A 20839-nucleotide genomic window follows, 5' to 3' on the forward strand; every position below is an offset into this window, starting at 1 on the left:
GTGAGTGTGGTAGGGAGTCTGTGTGTCCATCATCAGTTCCAAGTGGAACGCGGGCCAGGTGAGTTGCATTCCACTTTTTTCCATCACTGAGTTGGAAGGTGTTTGGACCCACCTGCTTTTCCACTTGCACAGGTGGGGAGAATCTCGGGTGAGCTTTAGGTGTCGGGCGAGGAATCCTTATTCTCACCTTCTCTCCCTCCTGAAATGGAGGATCACGTGCGCCTCGCTTTGAATCTGTGTAGCGCTTCATCTTGTCTTGATTCCTCTCTACTGTGTCGCGTACTTTTGTAGGTGAAGGCGTCACAGTGGGAGGCAGAGGTAGAATGTCCAGCTTGGTGCGCATTTTACGGCCATAGAGCAGTTCATGGGGTGAAACAGATGTGGTGGCATGCGGTGTCGCCCGGTAAACCTGAAGCCAGGATAGCACAGCCTCTTTCCATGGCTGTGATTGCAAGATGGCTGTCTGCAGGCAGCCTCTCAGAGAGCGGTGAAATCTTTCAACGGCGCCATTAGCTGCAGGATAGTATACAGATGTTCGCATATGGCGCATGCTGTGTGAATCCATGAACTCAGCGAACTCAGCAGAGGTAAACTGAGGTCCGTTGTCGGTGACGATGGACTCAGGGTTGCCATGGCGACTGAAAGTGGACATCAGGAACTTTACAACATCTGCTGTCGTGGCACTTTGGGAGAAGGCAAGTTCAGGCCACTTTGTGTAATAGTCTGTTAGTGTTATGGCGTAACGGCAGGTAGGGGGAGCTGTTTCAAATGGCCCTACTATATCAAGACCCAGTTTCTGCCACGGGCCCTCGGGAAGCTGGACAGGTTGCAGGGGAGCAGGATGAGTGGAGGCCGTTTTATCATTTGACTGGCAAGCAACGCAGGAGGCTATGCAGGTCTGAACCTCGGAGTCCATTTTCGGCCACCAATATAGATCTCTCAGGCGCTGTTTTGTACGTACAACTCCCTGATGACACTCATGAGCCAAAGCTATCAAGGTCTGGCGCACAGCAGATGGCACCAGGAGTCTCGAGGCTCTGAAAATGAAACTGTCTTTCACTGAGAGCTCCTCTCTCACCTTGTAGTAGGGGCTCATGTCCTGGTTCACTGTTCTGATGGAAGGAGGCCAGCCACGGTGAATCTGTTCACGCAGGGCTGTCATTTCAGGGCATGAAGAGCAGGCAGCTTCGAAATCAGCCACCGGAAAAGCTCGCAGTGTGGAGGAGATCAGAGCCACTATTTCAGGCTCCACATCAGCAGATGGCTCGGCAGGCAGTGGCAAGGGGAGACGAGAAAGACAATCAGCAGTGTAGTTTTGAGACCCTGGGCGATACACCATGTCATAGTCAAAGCAGAGTAGGCGTGCTGACCAGCGTGCCACACGCATCCCAGCTCTGCCTATCCCCTTGGTGGTCAGCAAAGTGGTAAGTGCCTGGTGATCCGTGCGCAGGGTGAAACGATGGCCCCATAAGTATGTCCGCCATTTTTCTGTAGCCCACACACATGCTAATGCCTCCTTTTCAACTACTGAGTACTTGCGTTCTGTTGTAGTAAGTGTGCGGGATGCGAAAGCCACAGGTTTCTCGGTGCCATCAGGCTGTATTTGAGCAAACACCGCACCTAGACCATAGTCACTTGCATCTGTGGAGACAACTGAGCGGAATGTGGGGTCGTAGAGGGCAAGGGCCGGACTAGCTACCAGGAGCTTTTTAACCTCCTCAAAACTGCTTTGAGCAGCTTCAGTCCATGTGAATGATTCAGTCTCTTTGGCACACTCACGCATCGGGGCAACAACTGTAGCAAAGCCTGGCAAAAATTTTGAATACCAGGACGCAAGGCCTAAGAAAGACCTCAGAGTGCCTGCGTCGGAAGGGGGCGGGGCATTCCGGATTGCATCAATGTGTCCACGGTCAGGCAGAATCCCCCCCGCAGTGATGACATGACCAAGGAACCGTAGTGTAGTCTGCTTGAAATGGCACTTGTCGTCATTCAGGACTAACCCAGCCTCTTTTAGTTTGAGCAGGACAGTTCTGAGGCTGCGGTCGTGATCAGCAGGCGTGGTCCCATAAATGATCAGATCATCTAGGTAGTTTTGTACACCAGGTATGCCCTGTAGAATTGTCGCCATCATTTTTTGAAAAGCAGAAGGTGCTGACGCCAAGCCGTAGGGCACCCTGCAAAACCTGAAGAGACCCTCGTGAGTAATGAAGGCAGTGATGTCTCTACTGTCCTCATGGAGAGGCAGCTGATAGTAAGCATTTGCCAGATCAATCGTGGAAAATACCTTAGCTCCTCGCAGGTTGGACAGCAGTTCATCGATGTGAGGCAGTGGGTAGCTGTCGATGACCACCGCCTTGTTTGGTTCCCGTAGATCAGCACACATCCGGATTCCACCACTTTTCTTAGCAGTGACCACGATGGGGGAAACCCAGGCAGAAGCATCGATCTTCTCTATGACACCAGCCTTTAGCAAGCGATCGAGCTCAGCAGAGACAGAGTCTCTGACTGCAAAAGGCAAACGCCGCAGCTTCTGACGCACTGGTGTGATGTTGAGGTCCAGCTTAACCTTATGCATAAAGTTCTTTACACATCCAATGTCAGGAGCAGTTGATGTTGCAGTGTTTGTAGACATCACCGGTGTGGGCGGCATTGAGGCTGAGGTGAGGACAGTATCCCCTCTGATGCACAGGTCCAGGGCAATGAATAAGTCCATACCTAGCAGTGCCGTCCCTCTCTCCACTATGAAGAATGTTGCTGCAGCAGAGGTGTTGTCCATGTGTACTTGAGCATGCAGACATCCTAGTACTGGAATGTTGTCTCTTGTGTAGGTCACCAGCCTGGTAGAGGCTGCAGACAGTGTGTTGTCTCGGAAGAATGTCTGGTAGATGTGGCGTGGCAGTATTGACACAGCAGAACCAGTATCAACAACAAGTTGCATTGACACAGCAGGAGTAGTAGGAGTGGCAACCTCAACATTACATAACAGTCTCTTTGGGGCATGTGTCGAATTTTCCAGGTACAGTATGGTGACATCAGGTAACTGCACTTCATGCACATCACTGGATGGGGCAGAACGACACACCCTAGCATAATGTCCTCTTTTGCGGCAGGATTTACACTGTACTTTTGCTGCAGGACACTGGGAGGAATTTGCTAAATGCTTATCTGAGCCACATCTGAAGCAAGATTTGCGCTGGGAAGAAGATGCAGTAGCAGCCGTAGCAGCGGGGCGGTAGTTCCTTTTGTATTTCACATTGTGAGGCTTGGATTGTATAGCTTGCACTGCAGCACCGTTTGACTTAATTTTGTTAGCCTGCAATGCAGCAGCTTCCATCTGTGTTGCTAATGTAGTAGCTTTCTCTAGAGTTAAATCGGGCTCTAACAACAGTCTCTCTCTCATTTTGTCACACTGCAGGTGTTCTAACAACTGGTCCCGAATCATTTCGTCTGTATTTGCATCAAATGCACATTTAACAGAAAGTGCACGGAGGGCAGCTATGTACTGATTTACCGTCTCGTGTGGAAGTTGTGATCGTTGTCGAAACGCATGTCGCTCCACTACGACGTTAACTTTTGGCAAGAAGTGTTTCTCTAGTGCTGTCACGGCGTCTTCAAAACTTGTACCCGTATCCGGCAGCGAGTAGAATATCCTCTGCCCCTCAGCGCCAAGGCAATGAAGTAGAGTAGCTCTCTTGCGGGCTGTTGGCCAGGAGTTCCCGGTCGCATTTATAACTACCAAGTAGTTGTTGAAGATACGGAGCCACATGTCGAACGGCATGGCCGGTTCTCCCGGACAAGGCAGGAACATTGCAGGCGCAGGAACGTGTACAGACATCTCGTCGTCTTGTTCGAAATCCTCGTCGCCAAGTTTGTGGTGTATTGAAGCATGAATAACAACGTAGTAGCTCAAGGGACTTTTACTGTGACAACGTGTTCAGCAGGAAGTACAACATTACAACAACGCTTCTTCTTCTCCTCACCTACATACATAGAAGGTTTTGTATATTTCAGTGGTGCCTCCTAGCGGCACTCAAATGTAACAGCGTTACAGAACACAACATGCCTGTTGAGTATAGAGACAATAAGGTCTTGGTGTTTTCTTCCAGCATGACCCAAACAATGACGATGTGACAATCGACCTGAGGTACATGTCCAATCAACGACCTTCTGCTGAACAGGTATTCTATGCAAAGTCACCCGCCAAGTGAGCATTGTGAACTAATGCTGTTGTTTAGTCACCAGTGTCTGACACAGAGTATGAAGGGAGGACCTTTATGCAGCATGCACACCCCAGTAACTGAATACATGCTACACTTGATGTGTTTATTCTCCTGTCTATCACCCAATGCTCTTTTCACTGTAGGACGCTGTGTAAATAGCCAATATTAGGTAGTCTACAGTACATTAATCACGCCTGCTGTAAAATGTCACGTAAATTCTTGTGATGTTAGGTCAATATTTGGTTTTATGAAGTAGTACTGAAAAGAAGTGGGACTGAACTGGTCCAACTGGATACAGAAAAATAAAGTTTCCAGGTCAGTGACTAAGTCTTGGTCTTTGTCAGGTGGACCTTTTCTTTGTCCGTGTCCTCTGGCACATGGAATTCTTGCCTTATGGGATTTACTTAAGCCTATTGTATCCATGATTTATTCTCTGGGAAACAAAAAAGCCAACCACTCTGGTGCTCTGTCAATATCATGATCATTGTTGAACATAATGTACTTGACCATAGGCATACAAAATATTTTTTAGCCCATTGAGCACACAAGCATTTCTTGTGACTTGTCTGATTGATGTGGCTTGTGCACTCAGTTCATTGGACTCTACATAGAGCCCCACCTAGCAGCATGATCATCTTGGGCTGTGCAGTGTCTTGATTATGGTCCTTAGGGTGAATTACACATTCTCTAACCGAACCTTTTCATCCCGAGGAGCTAACAGGCCAAACTGTTTTTTCAAACACTGCCACTCCTACCTTCACACACAATCACATCAACTAGTTTTGATTTCTGACTTTGGCCAGAGGCGAGTGTGAAGTAGGCCTACGATTGTTTCTCTGACATTTGACACCTCAGGTGAACCTCTTAGATAACGTCTGGAGTAAGAGCAAAACACCGTCCACAGCAAAACAAGCTGTGAATTAATGTTTTCAACCCATATGTCTTTCTATCAGTCCTCCAATCTAAACAGTCAAAGAGGGTGTTTGTGAAACCTTTCAACCTCCTGATGCGATACCATAGGAGTGTCTAATGAAATAGTGCACCGTCAGCGTTGTCAAGGTTACCACAATGAAAGCACTACTGTACAAAGAGCGGCATACTGATCGTTGCTGTGGTTACCAGGCACAAAGGCTTCACAAAACATCTTGATTTTGGTCAAAATTTTAACTTGCTCAACAACCTCTGTTTCCATGGATACTATTACATTGTGGTTAACACTGTGATAAAAGAAACTATAACTGCTGGTTTCATAGGCTAGGCCTAGGAGTTGAACACTGTTCTCCTGTGTCAGCATCCAGTGTTATTTATCCATCTTTCCACCCCAGTCTCATGACAGAGGGACTCTTTATACTGTCACACTGTTCCTGTCATATTTAATATGGCCACGAGATGGCGCAACATCCAGCCTCTAACGGGGAAATATAGCCACGATAACCTGCTGCACAAACAACATATGGGTCTTTTTTTTTTTTTCTTCTTTTTTTTACATGCAGATAGTCGCTGGCAAAGCAGCTGATAACGTATCTATTCTGTGTGAAGGAACATGATGAATGGATCGGAGAGTGTAAATCAAAAAGTTGCCCAATTGACATTCGCCCAGCAACTTCAGAAGATAATATATCAGCACTGTTAGAAATCAATATGCAGCTTTATGGGTTAGGCTACTAAATATGGTATAAAGACAATGACTTCATTATAAAATAAAATTTAATTTGGAGTTAATTAGGTAATAATATATCTAATCCATCAGGCTATGATGTGTCAACTCTTCTAGTGAGCCAAGTGAGTCAAAACTTGAGAGGCTAAAGGGTAACTGTGTTAGAGAAACTCAAATACCTTGAGCCTGTCTCAACGACTTAAAAACACAGACTTCCTTCTGTGTGAGGCAAGAAACACACCACCAGTGTGTGGGTTGGCTCTTTCCTGCTCTGTGAGAGAACAGACATGCTATTTTAAACTTGACTTGGACGCTTTAAAATATCCTAAATGGCGCAGCGGTCGGCCTTGATTAAGACTTGGTTTTGGATTGTATCTGCTGTGGTTTGGGTTCTTTGTGACTCATGCTGAGTGTAATATAAACCTGGAAACACAACCCAAAGCCTCTGGGTCCTTGTGTGAAGACCAGTAGGCACGCCTTACACTCAGTGGAAAAGAGTTTGAATTTTAAAATGAAACTGTCTCATGACGTCATACACATAAAAACAGCTTCTTGGTCCAGACAGCTCGCCCTTGTCCAAATTAGTATAGTATGACTATAGAGGCCACAGAGCCAGAAGTAATGTGGACTATACTTCTGTCTTACCATTCCACAGTAAAAAAAAAAAAAAAAAAAATTCCAAGGGTCTTATAACTTTCACACAAAGAAAAAACACCCTGCCTTACACATCTGGCAGCTCAAGTGAAAACATGGTTCTATGCATCGATATATCAGAAAAAAGAGGTGATTTGAGAATGAATGCTCAGATGAAAACTCAGATGCTATGTCACTGTGAATGTGCCTTTTACCTCCACAGTGAGTCAAATCCCTTGTTTGTGGCCATTCAAGATGATTCATATCCGACAGAGGACAAAGGACCTTTCTGAGTGTTTTACTGTCCATTCACAAGAAATTTGCAACACGTTGTAATACAAACCTTTAGAGTTGAAATAACTTCCTTCCCTTTTTTTTTGTTTTTTATTTAAAATGAGAAATGTCTACTGTATTCCAAAGAATGCACAATTACCAGATAGTTCCATGTGACCTGTTTTGGAAATGGGATACATTGGTAAGAGGACACACTGTTAAAAAACTAGATTTGTTCTTGATGCTAGAGGCCGGATATCTGGTAAAGAAAGTCTGCACTCTGGTTCCTGTTGAGTGAGAAAAAAGAGAGAATTGTGGTTAGCTTGCAGGAGGGGGCATTAATGAAAGCATTGAGGCAGAGTTTTCATTCTTTCACGGATTCAGCTAAAATTTTGAAAAAAAAGTACACGTCCTTGTAAATGTCCTCAAACTGCACTGCACAGAGGAGAATGGTTTATGGCTATAAAAAAAAAGGCACTTGAAAGGCTACTATTTCACAGTACTTCAGTGTCAAATAAAAATACATAAAAGGAACTAAAAGTGACAGACAATCACTCTTCATGGAAGGTTGTCACTCTTTCAGTTCTGAATTGACTTAAATCCAGCTGATGACCTGCAGCTCAAATGTCAGGCAGCTCAGGCTAAAGGGAGTTGTCTCTGTCACAACAATAAAGATTGTTACTGACAAGCAGGAGTGTATACTGGCTACTGTTTTCTCATCCAACCTAACCCCCCAGTGAAATAGATAGGACCTACCAGCGGAGTGTCCACAACCTAATCTCCAGCCATCAGACACACAAAACCTAAAGCAAACAGTGAAGGATGGGTGGAGTGGAGGATTGTCTGGGTGGTCCCGTTTTTAAAGGGACATCAATGGACGCAGACAGACAGTCCTGTATGTTGAAGTCTTATGTGCACTACAACTTTTGTTATTGCATTCTTATGGTAGACTATTAAAGTAGGAAGAAATTTGATGATTTGAATTTTTTGAATTTGAATTTTACTGATGCTTGAGGAGATGGTATCAGGTAAGCACGACCTGTATGTCGTTTTGTGATTAAAAAAAAAAAATTCTACTTTGCAGTAACTGTGATGCTTCACATTAGTCTCAAATCTTGGCTCATTACAAGTTACTCCGATGCCAAGTCTTTCATCTATCACTTTTTATTTACTGAGGTTAGCCAGGTTGCCTTGGGCCATCTCAGTAACTATCAAATCTTCCCTTCAAGGGAGAACTATAATTCGTTGCCTTATAAACACAACAATGACCAACAACCTCCACCATCCACTCCTCATAATATAAGACACCCATCTCGATGCACCTCGGTCTACCAAATTGCCAAATTCGCTGCATACGTGCGCTGTACGAAATTACCACTGAATTAAATATTATTATTTTTGTTGCCCTGATTTTAATGGAAAACAGTAATCATTAAATATTAAGAAGCTATATAGTGTCATATTTTGATGGCTTTTGAAACTCTCCAGTGTGTAACTGATGGGGCCTGTTTGCAAATGTTTTGGATGGTTTTGGTTTTATAATGACCTACATTTATTGTGGAAGGGTAAAAAAAGAAAAAACTGTTACAACAACAACAACAGAAAATAGACTTGACTCTCTCAAACCTGGTATGATTTAGATTTTTGCTCAGTGTAGCCTCTGTTGCATTACCATATTGTATAAATAATTACTTGCTTATATCTTCCACGGCTGATTATAGACTATTAGAAAAGTGGATAATTTTGAACAGCATCACTTTATAAAAAGTTATTGATTTGTAACTTCAGTCTGCAGATTAAACTGATCAACATCTGGCTGCTTAAATGCTGTGCCACCTGTGCTGCGCCACAAAATTAGACCCCCTTGTGTCCACAGAGAAAAATACCCCTCAGACCCTGAAGGTTATTACTTAACAGAGAGTTTCAAAACCTAAACTATTTTATCAGGACTTCAGGACATAGATTATGAGACTTCTTTTCCTCAACAAACAATTAGGATCTCATTAGTTTGACTATCTGTTGTAAGTTTATAAGTTTTACTTGATCTATGTTGGGTGATTACAGCTCATGGGACAAGAACAGGGAATGACGTTCGCCTTCTGTTTCAGGCTAGAATGTGCTGATTAGATCAGCCTGTGGTCTGACAGATGGAAAAAGACCACTGTCTTTAAATGGATGTGTCAGAGCTAAATTAGGAAACCTTTCCTTTAACAGGTTCTGTGAGCAGGTAGAGGGGTGCTGTGGGGTCACCAGGATCCACCAGTGAACGAGCCTCGTGGTTGGATGTCAGCCAAACAGTTGAACATCTGTGGTGGGAGGAGCCTGCATTCCTGCTCTCTTGTTTGTGTCAGTCCCACCGACTCAAGGAAGCATGTCTTATCTAAGACTCATTACAGTAACTGCACACAGTGGTAGGCTAAGTCTGATTATTAAGATACTGATGATCAGTAAGCAAATAAGTGTCATTATAAATATGTTCCAGTAGCCTATCACCCAAAATACCAGATTTTCTTCTTATGTTATGACTAGTGCTGTGCTGCCATACAATTTGGGGACTTGCACAAGACAGACATCAAAGAAAGAGCACCAAAGATACACGTCAGAGATTAGATATCTTGACTTTTAAAGTATAGAGTGAGTCAAACTCTGAGAACGCTGAACCCGAACTGTTCCATAGTGTAGCTGAAAAGCCTCTTTCATTCAGACCTCGGCTGCTTAAATGCCTATTTCTGTCAAATCCCAAAACCCCCAATTTGTAACATAGGCTTTCAGTGAAAAACGGTATGTTTGAAACACAGACAAAGATAACCAGTATGAGATCACCAGTATTGTCTCATATTTTAGACAGCTTCTTCCAGAGCCACAACTGGCTCAGCGGTAGTCCTCAGGATAAGATAAACTGACCCTGTGAGGATACACAGATGGAAGGCCTCTTTAAAGGTGTCTAGAAATGGCTGTTTGTCCTGTTTGTTCTGCCTCCTTCCACAAATTTCCATGAGTTTCCGTACGAGTAAGGAAAACAAATTTGAATATTCAATGTTTTGGGCAGGACCAACGGGAGTGCTTCGAATGAATTTGATTGGATGTTGTCCAGCTCCTTGTGTGTGTGTGTGTGTGTGTGTGTGTGTGTGTGTGTGTGTGTGTGTGTGTGTGTGTGTGTGTTTAGCTAACGCAGCTAACTGTTAGCTAGTAGGCTAGGCTAAGTGATGGACAGCAGGGATCGAAGAGTGGAGTAGGAACGGAAGAGAGTTTTGTGTCGTGGTGGTGGAAGAGTCTCCTCCATCGTACCCCTCATTTTTCTCAGACGTTTGATTGACGGAAGATGGATCCTGATATCATTGGCTGATGAATCATGAGCAACGTGACATATAATTTGCACGCCTGCATTCTCCAATTTGAAAAAAAAAAAACTACTCCACTTTCACCCCGGATTTACTCAAAAATAGAACTTTGCACAAAGTTTGGGCCACAACGTCTGATAGATGAGTGATTATATTTTAAGACCCATAGTGGGATCAAATTCTATTTTCTTTTCTGAACACCTTTAAATGTCATCTACACTTCATGATCAGAACACTGAACTCTGTTGTTCTTATCCTTACTAGGATGTCCCGGCAGAGGTCTGCAATGAGCATACAGGCCAAGGCTGCTGCTGTCCCCTACTGGACAAAACATTCAAAAAATACTGCAATGTCTAAGTGTCATGAAAATGAGGGACTCGCGAGTCGCAGCACGTACTGAGATACAACACAAATACAAAGCCAGACTTTAAATGAATACTCTTTCATCAATACATTTTTGTTGCCCTGATGGAAAACAATAATCATCCAAATATATTAAGAAGCTATAGTGTCATATTTTAATGGCTTTTGAAAAATACTCTCCAATGTGTAACTGATTGGCCCCGTTTGCAAATGTTTTGGATGGTTTTGGTTTTATAATGACCTACATTTATTGTGGAAGGGTAAAAAAAGAACAAAACTGTTACAACAACAACAACAACAAAATAGACTTGACTCTCTCAAACCTGGTTTCATGATTTAGACATTTGCTCAGTGTATAGCCTCTGTTGCATTACCGTATTGTATAAATAATACTTGCATATGTCTTTCACGGCTGATTATAGATTCTTAGAAAAGCGGATAATTTTGAATAGCATCACTTTATAAAAAGTTACTGATTTGTAACTTCAGTCTGCAGATTAAAACAATCAACATCCTGTCACATTATCCTGCTGGTGATCAGAATCTTGACACCTTTGGTAGGACTGTCTCATTCATGTAGCTCACTGAACACCGATACTATCACATCTGTGGTTTCCCTACTTCTCTGTAAGAGGTACTGTTTACTAATGCTACTGCATATGTTACACAAGGACATCTCAGCGAAGACTACTCTTGCAAATTATTAGCTTTCCTGGTAAAGAGGACCTGTGTTGCATCAAGGACAGAAGATGAAGCTACAGCTTTTCATCCTGAGTGCTTTGAAGTATTTGGTACTCACCAGTCAAGATGAGGTAACTATATTTGATTTTGTTTTAAAGATGAGCAAATGTGAAGCAGCTGTGTATCAGTATCCGTATGTAAGGATGTCAGTGTATGGTCAATATAGCCTACTCTGTTAGTATGAAGTAATAGATCATTTGGTTGAATAAAAAGAGAAATAAAATCTGATAACAGTATAGATTGAATCTAGAGTAGTATTACATTTTTCCACTCGGTTTTAAAAATGCTTAAAGCTGCAGGATGTTGCTCAGTATCAGACAATACAGTGGAAAAGGTGTGGGACTTCACCGCTAAAGGTCACGTTTCATGATATCAGTATTCTGCAGATTATATTGATAAACCCTGTGACAAGGTCACTCACACTTGTTTATATGAGTGTGAGTGTGAATGATTGTGAATGTAGGAATGAATGTAGGTGTAGGTTGTAGATCATTGATTGATTGACTTATTTATTGATGCTTCTTATGGTACATGCTTGTTTTTTACTTGTCATCGTTTATATGATGCTACTGTTATTATTAGTTTTTATTTATTCATTTATTTTTCTTGTTTACTTTTTAAGGGTTGAGAGTGAGCCAGGGCAGACCACATTTCAATGCATTGACTGTACATCGTACGTTTTAATGTATGACAAATAAACTTGAACTGAACTGAGGTTACACACTTTATTCAGCAAGAGGATAACCAACACAAATGTGTCAAAACACAATGGGGCAATGGGGCACTGCATGACCCTTCTCAAGTGTTGAGTGGGCTTCAGAGCTGCAAGCGGGCAGAGGCAGGCTGGCTTATCATTATTCTAAATTAGACTAAAAAGCTGCTGGCCCAAGGATCATATTTGATAGACAGACACAAGTGGCATCTGCCTTTTTTTTTCTTTTACAAAACTCTAAGGGAGGAAGTGACTTGGCATATTTTACACTTCTATTTTGAGTATTTCTGCTGCGCAAGTTTTAACCTATTATGTATTTTTTTCAATTATTTCCAGGATTCTGAGGAGTCTACATTCAATTTTGACTACTTCAGTTCATCAGACAATTCTACATTTTCTTCATTAGACGTTGCACTACCGCCTCCTTGTGATGTAAATGTGCCTGGATTTAGTGGCCTGGGCTTGACCATCACCTTCATCATTGTGTTTGTCTTCAGCATGGTAGGCAACAGTGTGGTTGTCTATGTGGTTTGCAGTATGAGGCACGGCAGAGGCAGCACAGATATCTACCTGATGCACCTCGCCATAGCAGACCTGCTCTTCTGTCTTACCCTCCCATTCTGGGCCGTCGATGCTAAATCAGGTTGGATCTTCGGCAACTTCCTGTGCAAACTCCTGTCGGGCTTTCAGGAGGCATCGGTGTACAGTGGCGTCTTCCTGCTCGCGTGCATCAGCGTGGACCGTTACTTTGCCATTGTGAGAGCTACACGCGTCCTCTCCTCCCGACATTTGTTGGTGAAAGTGGTGTGTGGGGTGGTGTGGCTGGTGGCTGCAGTGTTGTCCTTGCCCGTGGCCATTCAGAGAGAGAGCCTTGAGGCCGAAGACCTGGGTCAGACCATTTGCTATGAGAACCTAACTGGAGAGAGCAGCGACCACTTCCGTGTCAGCATGCGAATCCTGCGCCACACCGTGGGCTTTTTCCTGCCACTGTTGGTGATGTGCGTCTGCTACGGCTGGACTGTGGTGACGCTCTTCCACACACGAAACCAACATAAGCACAAGGCCATGCGCGTCATCCTGGCAGTAGTGTTAGCTTTTATTCTGTGCTGGCTGCCGTATAACGTCACTGTGCTGATCGACACACTCACACGAGGGTCAGAGGAAGCGTGCAGCACTCGCTACGCAGTGGAGGTGATGCTGAACGTGACCCAAGTGTTGGCCTTCATGCACTGTGCAGTGAATCCAGTGCTGTACGCCTTCATTGGGGAGAAGTTCCGCAACCAGATGCTCTTAGCTCTTTACAAACACGGCCTGATCAGTAAGAGGCTGCTGATGGTTCACAGGAAAAACTCTGTCAACAGCGTCGGCAGCATCAGATCCAGAAACACCTCCATCTCCATGTAAATAACTGCAGATTCACAGATTTAAAGCAGAAGTAAGCGATCCGGTCGTTTTGGCTAATGCTGCGTTCCAGGCAGGCTTTTGAAACCATAAATTACAGCTTCAAGTCACGACTTACGACTTTGTAGCGTTCCAGGCAACCAACTCGTGTTTTTCCGACCTGTTTTACCTGTGAAAGTCACTATAACGGCCACTCGTAACTTCCAACCCGTGAACTCGTACCAGATCGAACTGGTACGACTTCACAGGTCGGAAAAACACGAGTTACGAGTTGCCTTGAACGCACCATAACGTCTTGTCAGTTAGCAGCCCCCGCCCTCATCCCTACGTCATCACATTCAGGCGCATCCCTTGGCTGCACACACAGCCCTTCATGCCGTTCTCTCTCCTCATTGGATAAAACTTGTAGGATACGAGAAAAGTTTTCTCCTCGGCTCAGAGCAGAGCAGAGGGACTGACAGACCCGTGTTTCGGTCCAAACACTCTATGTAAGTGATTGCTGTCGGAAGATACAACTATTTAAGACTTATATTAACACAAATATATCACTTACTTCTGCTTTAAGTGGTGCCCTTGTATGTGGCCAAGAGGAGAGGGCAGGCTAGCATTAAAGACCAAATGAATGAATGAAGTAGGTTATTATTAGATATTTGCAATAAAGAAAGATGATAAATGAAGAATAGGAACATACAAGAAACTCAACTTTTAGGTTGATTTTTCAAAATCTGACCTGAGGTACACATTGATTTGATCGTGGTTATAATAATTATTAGGCTAGTTCGTAAGTCTGCACAAAATCAAAAGTAGAAACAAGTTGTCAATGGATAAAGTCATGATGTAGACATGTCATTGTTGTTTACATTTGCATGAAAAGGCCCTGCCATCGTGTTAATTTCTTGCATTTTTGTATTGATAAATTGTGTGCATGACTGAACAGTTACTGTCTTATTTTGCAGTCTTTGAGCAATGTGAGGAACTTTTGTTTTTCTTCTTTTCCTACGCAAGACAGTCGAGAGAAAAAATGTTTCTTGTAATCAGTTAATCTTGTTTTTTTCAAACAGGAAGAGGTGATGAAAACAGTTTTCCCTTTTCAAAAACAAAGTACAGTATTTTTGATGAGCAGGGCTGACTTACGTAGATCTGCAGGGTTTGTTCAAACTACTGGTGTAGAAAACAAAACTGTATTTTTTGTAATTAATGTTAAATTCTAAAATCCTGTTTTTTTTCCATGATGCAACTAAAGACATATTTTCCTTAATATGAACTTTTATGGTGAACACTTCCATGTGCAGGTGGAAGATGTTGATATGATATGCGTGCCTCTGTGTGCATTTGTGTACCTGCGTAGGTGGTTCTGTGGTTAAGTAAAGGACAAAAGGGGGATTGCGGTTTCAAGATAAATTCTGCAGAAGCAATGGTTGCAAAACAAAATGACTTGCAAGTGTTGAAGGGTTTGTACATACTCTGATTATGAATTTTTAAGCCTTTTCTCAGTTTCAGCCTAATGTGCCATTTTAATATCCGCCTAATGACTTTTAATGTCAATGTATTCAGTTTCTTTATTTTTCTGCACATTAGCTATAGGCCTACAACATCCCCACATCCCTTTCTACCTACACCATGTGTTCCAGGCATATAGGCACTGTTTTTAGTTTTGTTTGATGTAGCTTCCTGTGACTGTCTTAAAATAAATCTCTAAACCTAAACCTTGTGGTCTCTGCCCTTTAATTATTTTGTACAACACTTATACCTTCAGTCATTAGACCAATCCCACTATTTGTGTAGCTATTAGGACAGTCTGAATAAGGAACAAGTAAAAACTAGCATGAAAGCAGCATGAACTAGCAGAAAGATGCATTTAATTTATCTTTCATTTGATATGAGTCAAGACAAAACAGAAACGTGCTTCTAACCAAAATGTTAAATGTTGTCCCATAGTGTGTTTTGTTTTTGTTTTTTTCTATTCACAAAAAACGTCCTGGGGGTGTGAAGCGAAAAATAAATAGAGGAAGTAAAATATTTAGTATATATTTAGTTAAATAAATGTTTTCTTATCAAATAATTCACTTCTATTTTCAATATTTTACTTGTTAGAATTATTGCATTGCCACATCTCCATTTTTAAGGGGTCATGATCCCGCTGATCATAGGATATGACATTTAACATGACAGTTATGTGACATTGTGCAGTCCCTCACCTCTCCCTACATCACGGCATCACTGCATTGCATACAAAAACCCTTTAACCAGAAGATGGAGCCCTTTTCCACCAAATTCAGTCCATTAAATGAACAAAGCTGTGGAACAACGAGCTACATAACACCACACACTTTTGCCAACTGAAGACACACAAGACTGGGCACTTTGACATGTTGTTTTGACAGCAGGCAAAGCACAGTATTGGCTGAATAGGCAATCTAGCTATTTTGGTGGTAGGAAAATCAGAGCTACCAGACTGTCCCATCACAGAAACAACTGAAAATAAACTTGACCTACTACAAATAGGCCTACCATGCCAGGGGACATTTGGTGAATTTCTGGATACATTTGGTGAGTTTAGAAAAACCTCCTTTGCAATAAAATATTTTTGTGAGTAAGAAGAACCCATTTCCTAAAATAGACATATCAAAAGAACAAAAATTATGCCCTTTGCTCTACCTCGGGTGGAGGGATCTCAACTTTTTGAAGTCAGTTCCTCGGGTTCACGGGTTTTATCCTTTATCCCGGTGGGCGTGTCCCAGCCTCTACGTAGGTGGATATCATGTTACCATGGTAACAACAGAGTCACAGCTCGTCTGTTGCCTCTCTGCTGAAGCTAACTGCCTGTGCATAAACTAGTGCTGCACGATTAATCTAATCGCAATCGCAATCGCGATGTCACGCCGTGCGATTACGTAATCGCACGAAAGAGTGCGATTGGCGATTTAAAGTACATAAATGTGCGACCGCGTGAGCCTGTAAACGGGACTTTAATTCCTGTAGTGTGTGGAGCAGAGCCGCTAATGTATGCAGCATAGCAGACTCCGTCAGTCATGTGACCAGCAGGTCTGATCACGTGACTAGCTGGCAGACAGCGCTCCGTGTGCTGCAGGACCGTCTCCCCGTGATTACAGCAGGTGTGTGGAGCTTTAGCGTCACGGAGCGAACTGTGTTTTCCTCCGCAACATGTGCAGTGCGTTTAAAAAACGAGGAGGCATATGCCTGTTGGGGCGAACGACCAGAAAGCTCCGGTGTTTGGTTTTCTTTTAACTGTCTTTTTTTATTTATTTTTTATTTTTATTTTACGGTAACAGCCACACTCATTTGCCGTTTCCTCTCGTCCGTTGTGTGTGTGCGCGCGCGTGCGTGCGTGTGTGCGTGCGTGTGTGTGTGTGTCTGTCTGTCTGTCTGTCTCTGTGTTACCTGTGTACCTGTGTACTGTGAGAGGAGGGAGGGGGGAGAAAGGCATTGTAATAAATGATGGCATCGCAGTAGACTATGAAACTGCACAAAAAGTTACCTATTTTTATTTAATACAAAGATACTGTAAGGAAACACTTATTATTTGAGAAATACACTCCTAAAATATGGTTATTTCCTGTGCTGTGCTTGATAATCAAGCAAATAGACTCCTTACAGCATTAATTTACAATATCGTAATCGCAATCGCAAATCGCAATATTTTCCACCATAATCGCAATCGCACATTTTTATCAAATCGTGCAGCACTAGCATAAACTGCGCTAAAGTCACCTACTGTTCATGAATTAATCACGGGACTGGAGCGCTTACTTCAGGACCGTTCAGGTAAAATGATGGATAACGATGTCTGATATTCTCATGCCGACGTTTAACATTTATCCGCTTAGCAAAGGAGGTAACGTTAGCGGTAAGAGCGTCCACAAAAAGTAATCGGCCTGCTGCTCGACTGGTGTGGCAATGCTTCCGTCTGCTTTTCAAAATAAAATCCCAATTGCGTTACTCCGCAGTAAAACAGTTAAATTCTTTGAATCTACTGGCGAAGATTATACACCCAGGATAACTGCAATTTAATAATCCATCTCCCACATTACCCTAGATAGATAACAAAAGATATCAGACACTGATAACGTTACTCTGTTAAAATGTTCACTTGAGCTACAAATGCGGCTTAGACAAATTGAATGATGTTTGTCACTAAGTAATATTTAAAACATTGTTTCCTTAACATATACATGTATAGCTACTATATATTTCTATGTCTATGCCTGGTTCAAGTGCAAATATTCCGTGCTGTTATTTTGAAAGGGAATCCCTGACACCGGAAGTCTTAATGCACTAAGCGGCGATAACTTACCGTGTGATATTTAGCCGTGTTTATATCATGAGTTAACTAGTTGTTAATATGATGCATCAATTACTGTTGTCGGGCATCAGTGGGTGGAGGTGGGCTTAAACCTACTAATACATGCTACGGTCTATTTTTTTCCTCTGGGCTAACTAACGTTATCCTAGTCTGTTAGCTAACAATAGCCTTTAGCCATGCGTTTGCCTCGACATTTACTGGTTTAGTTGTGTTGTTGTTGTTCGTGTCCAGCAGATTCTTTGTAAAATCAGGATGTCCAGTGACCTTGCTGGCGTGTGGGAGGTGGCACTGAGCGATGGAGTCCACAGGATAGAGTTTGAACATGGCACGACCACTGGAAAGAGGGTCATCTACGTTGATGGAAAGGTACGGGTCATGATCCTAAGTAAAGGTAAAGCCAGGAAAGACACAGCACGCTTTATATAACACGACCCCCTGTGAATAACAGTTTATCATTACAAAGTCAGTGTTATCAGCGATCCCTGATGTCTGGGTTCACTGCAATTTTTGTTTTATTTCTGCCACAGGAGGTACTAAGACGGGACTGGATGTTCAAACTAGTGGGGAAAGAGACATTCAATGTTGGCAAGTCAGACACCAAGGCCACCATCAATATTGATGCAGTCAGCGGTTTTGCCTATGAGTACACCCTGGAGATCAACGGGAAAAGCTTGAAGAAGTACATGGAGAACAGATCAAAGGTCACCAGCACTTGGGTACTCAACTTGGATGGTACTGACTGCAGGGTGGTCCTGGGTGAGTCCTACAGCCCTGAGCATCTTATCTGTTATTATGACATCTGATCCTTTTTCATACACCCTAGACATATGTGCAGTACAAATCTGTAAAAGAGACTCAGCCAGAGCACTGTGAAATTAAATTCACCCTAAAATGTGTCAGAGTGTCATTCAATCAATCAATCAGGTTAGATCATTGTATGATTTCTGCCCCTTCAGAACTACCCACTACTATTATGTCAGAGCTGATACTAAGCTCTTTAACTGCGTTAATCCCCACGCCATCTTCAGCCACCTCTGTCAACTGGGCAAGTTAATCCTTCTTATACTTGCACTGCTTATAGCCGATCAGGTGGCAAACCACCTGAAGCATGTAGAGCATGTACTGTACATTAGTCTACAGTAATGATCTATAAATCTGGGCAGTTACTCCCCAAGATTAAAGCTTCAACATTCACATTGCAGTCATTTACAAATAACATCTGACCAAGTGCTACCTGTAATGAGGAATACTGTTTTCTCATGTAAAGATAATTTAATAACTCAGACATAGCCTGATGCTTTTCCCATCAAAGGGTCATCCTCAAACAAAAGTCATATAAATTCATAAATAATAGATTTTACACAACTACAGTCATTAGTACTACAATTTAGAAACCAAGGTAAATGCATATCATGTGTAAAGGTTTTTGCTCCATAAATTATGGTTAAGCATTGCGCTTTTACACAGAAAATAAAGGAAATACGATTAAAGGTGTTCAGAACTGGCCGTTTGTCCTGTTTGTCGCGCCTCCTTCCACGAGTTTTCACGAGTTGTCGTATTAGCCCAGTAAGGAAAACAAATTTTATTGGTTGTTATCGAGCAAGCGGGATATTTAATGTTTGGGGCGAGACCGAGCTCGGTGTGTGTGCACGTGTCTCAGACGTTTGATTGTTGGATGACGGATCCAATATCAGTGGCTGATGAATCGTGAGCGACGTGACGCAAATTCGTGTGCCTGGATTATCCAATGCGAAAAAAAACTTCCCCACTTTCATCCCGGATTTACTCGAAAATAGAATTTTGCACAAAGTTTGGTCTACATCGTCTGATAGACGAGTTATATTACACCAATGTTAAGACCCACAGTGGGCTCAAATTCAATTTTCTTTTCTGAACACACAACACAATAATAAGAGATGGGATGTGGTCACTCTTTTTAAAACACCTTAAATTATCTCATTAGTCAATAATAACCTACATGGTAGCCTAAATGTATACAATAGATTTGACTGCTCTAGAGTGTCATTAGGTTTCTTCTTCAGTATGGGCTCAAAGTAGGGTCAGATGATTTTGATGTTGCAATTGTATATGTACTGGTAGTTGTGAAACAACACAGAAACCACTCAGGTCATTCTTCTCATGCTTGTTGCTCTAGGAATTAAAACATTATCAGACATTCTCACACCAAGACCCAACAGAATTTAACAAACAAATCAAAGCTGACTGTACAGATACCAAAACATGATAATTGGCACATTAGATACTTTCATCACCCAACTCTTGGATATTTCACTAATTCCGTGTGTTTCTTTTCTTTTAGAGAAAGACACTATGGATGTTTGGTGTAACGGACAAAAGATTGAAACTGCGGTAAGATACCACATACCTTTACATGTCAATATATAGAAGTCACATTGTAAATTAAATCAACAATTGTACATTTCTGTCTCACATCTGATGATTCTACCAAACACTAAATCATTTATGGGGAGGAGGAGTTAAACACCTTGTAGTTCTGCAGCAAGGAACTGAACCATTGTCTGACTTGTATCTGCAGGGAGAGTTTGTGGATGATGGCACAGAGACACATTTCACACTGGGAGACCACAACTGCTGCGTGAAGGCTGTGAGCAGCGGGAAGAGGCGAGATGGGATCATTCACACGCTGCTGGTGGACGGGACAGAGATTGCTGAATGCACTGAATGACTGTGTGTCTGTGAGTTTACATTTGTATGGAAGCAGTACTGTAGATCTGGTATGGATGTGTGACTCGTGTCTGTAAAACTGAGGAGTTGAGGAAAAAGCTATCGGAGTCAGGGACCAACCGCTCCTATGTTTTGAAGGCCGTTCTTCGGAGGGTGTGTGACCCATACCGGTAAAGGCTGAATGCTGGAATTAATACTGTGATTATACACAGGGTTTACTGTCTGAGCAATTTTAGAAGAGACGTTTGAGCCATATTTTCATCACAAAAAAGGATTTACTGTCTGAAAATGTGACCTCACACTGAGAAACCTCACACTTTTCGACAAATTCCAGCAAGGAGGCCAGATGTGCCATATCTATCCCATTTAACCTAGCTTAGTTTGTCCTCCAGTCTATAACAAGACCAGCAGGTCCTGTTATACATACTTATATACAATATTGTGCAGTAGGAGATTTTAAATACCAGG

General features: G+C 42.6%; 2 protein-coding genes across 2 annotated transcripts; both read left to right on the plus strand.

Annotated features, from left to right (window-relative positions):
* Nucleotides 1-3776: 3776 nt before the first annotated feature.
* cxcr2 (chemokine (C-X-C motif) receptor 2) lies at nt 3777-13344 on the plus strand (the record flags this gene model as incomplete). The annotated part of the gene is made up of 2 exons (XM_083996944.1): nt 3777-3867; nt 12347-13344. 2 exons carry the CDS (start codon nt 3777-3779, stop codon nt 13342-13344), a joined length of 1089 nt encoding a protein of 362 aa, XP_083853070.1.
* A 3765-nt stretch (nt 13345-17109) lies between these two features.
* On the plus strand, nt 17110-20526 carry faima (Fas apoptotic inhibitory molecule a). Its single transcript, XM_083997270.1, has 5 exons — nt 17110-17127; nt 17900-18031; nt 18193-18421; nt 19986-20035; nt 20223-20526. Exons 2-5 carry the CDS (start codon nt 17918-17920, stop codon nt 20370-20372), a joined length of 543 nt encoding a protein of 180 aa, XP_083853396.1. The 5' UTR covers nt 17110-17127; nt 17900-17917; the 3' UTR covers nt 20373-20526.
* Nucleotides 20527-20839: the final 313 nt, after the last annotated feature.

This window comes from Trachurus trachurus (assembly GCF_905171665.1).
Source record: "Trachurus trachurus genome assembly, chromosome: 21".
Taxonomy (NCBI): domain Eukaryota; kingdom Metazoa; phylum Chordata; class Actinopteri; order Carangiformes; family Carangidae; genus Trachurus; species Trachurus trachurus.

What these genes read in the sequence shown, in the direction of transcription:
- faima (XM_083997270.1), top strand. Translation starts at nt 17,918, where the DNA reads ATGTCCAGTGACCTTGCTGGCGTGTGGGAGGTGGCACTGAGCGATGGA. An exon ending in TGACTGCAGGGTGGTCCTGG is followed by an intron (nt 18,422 to 19,985) that starts GTGAGTCCTACA and finishes CTTTTCTTTTAG; the next exon opens with AGAAAGACACTATGGATGTT. An exon ending in GACAAAAGATTGAAACTGCG is followed by an intron (nt 20,036 to 20,222) that starts GTAAGATACCAC and finishes TTGTATCTGCAG; the next exon opens with GGAGAGTTTGTGGATGATGG.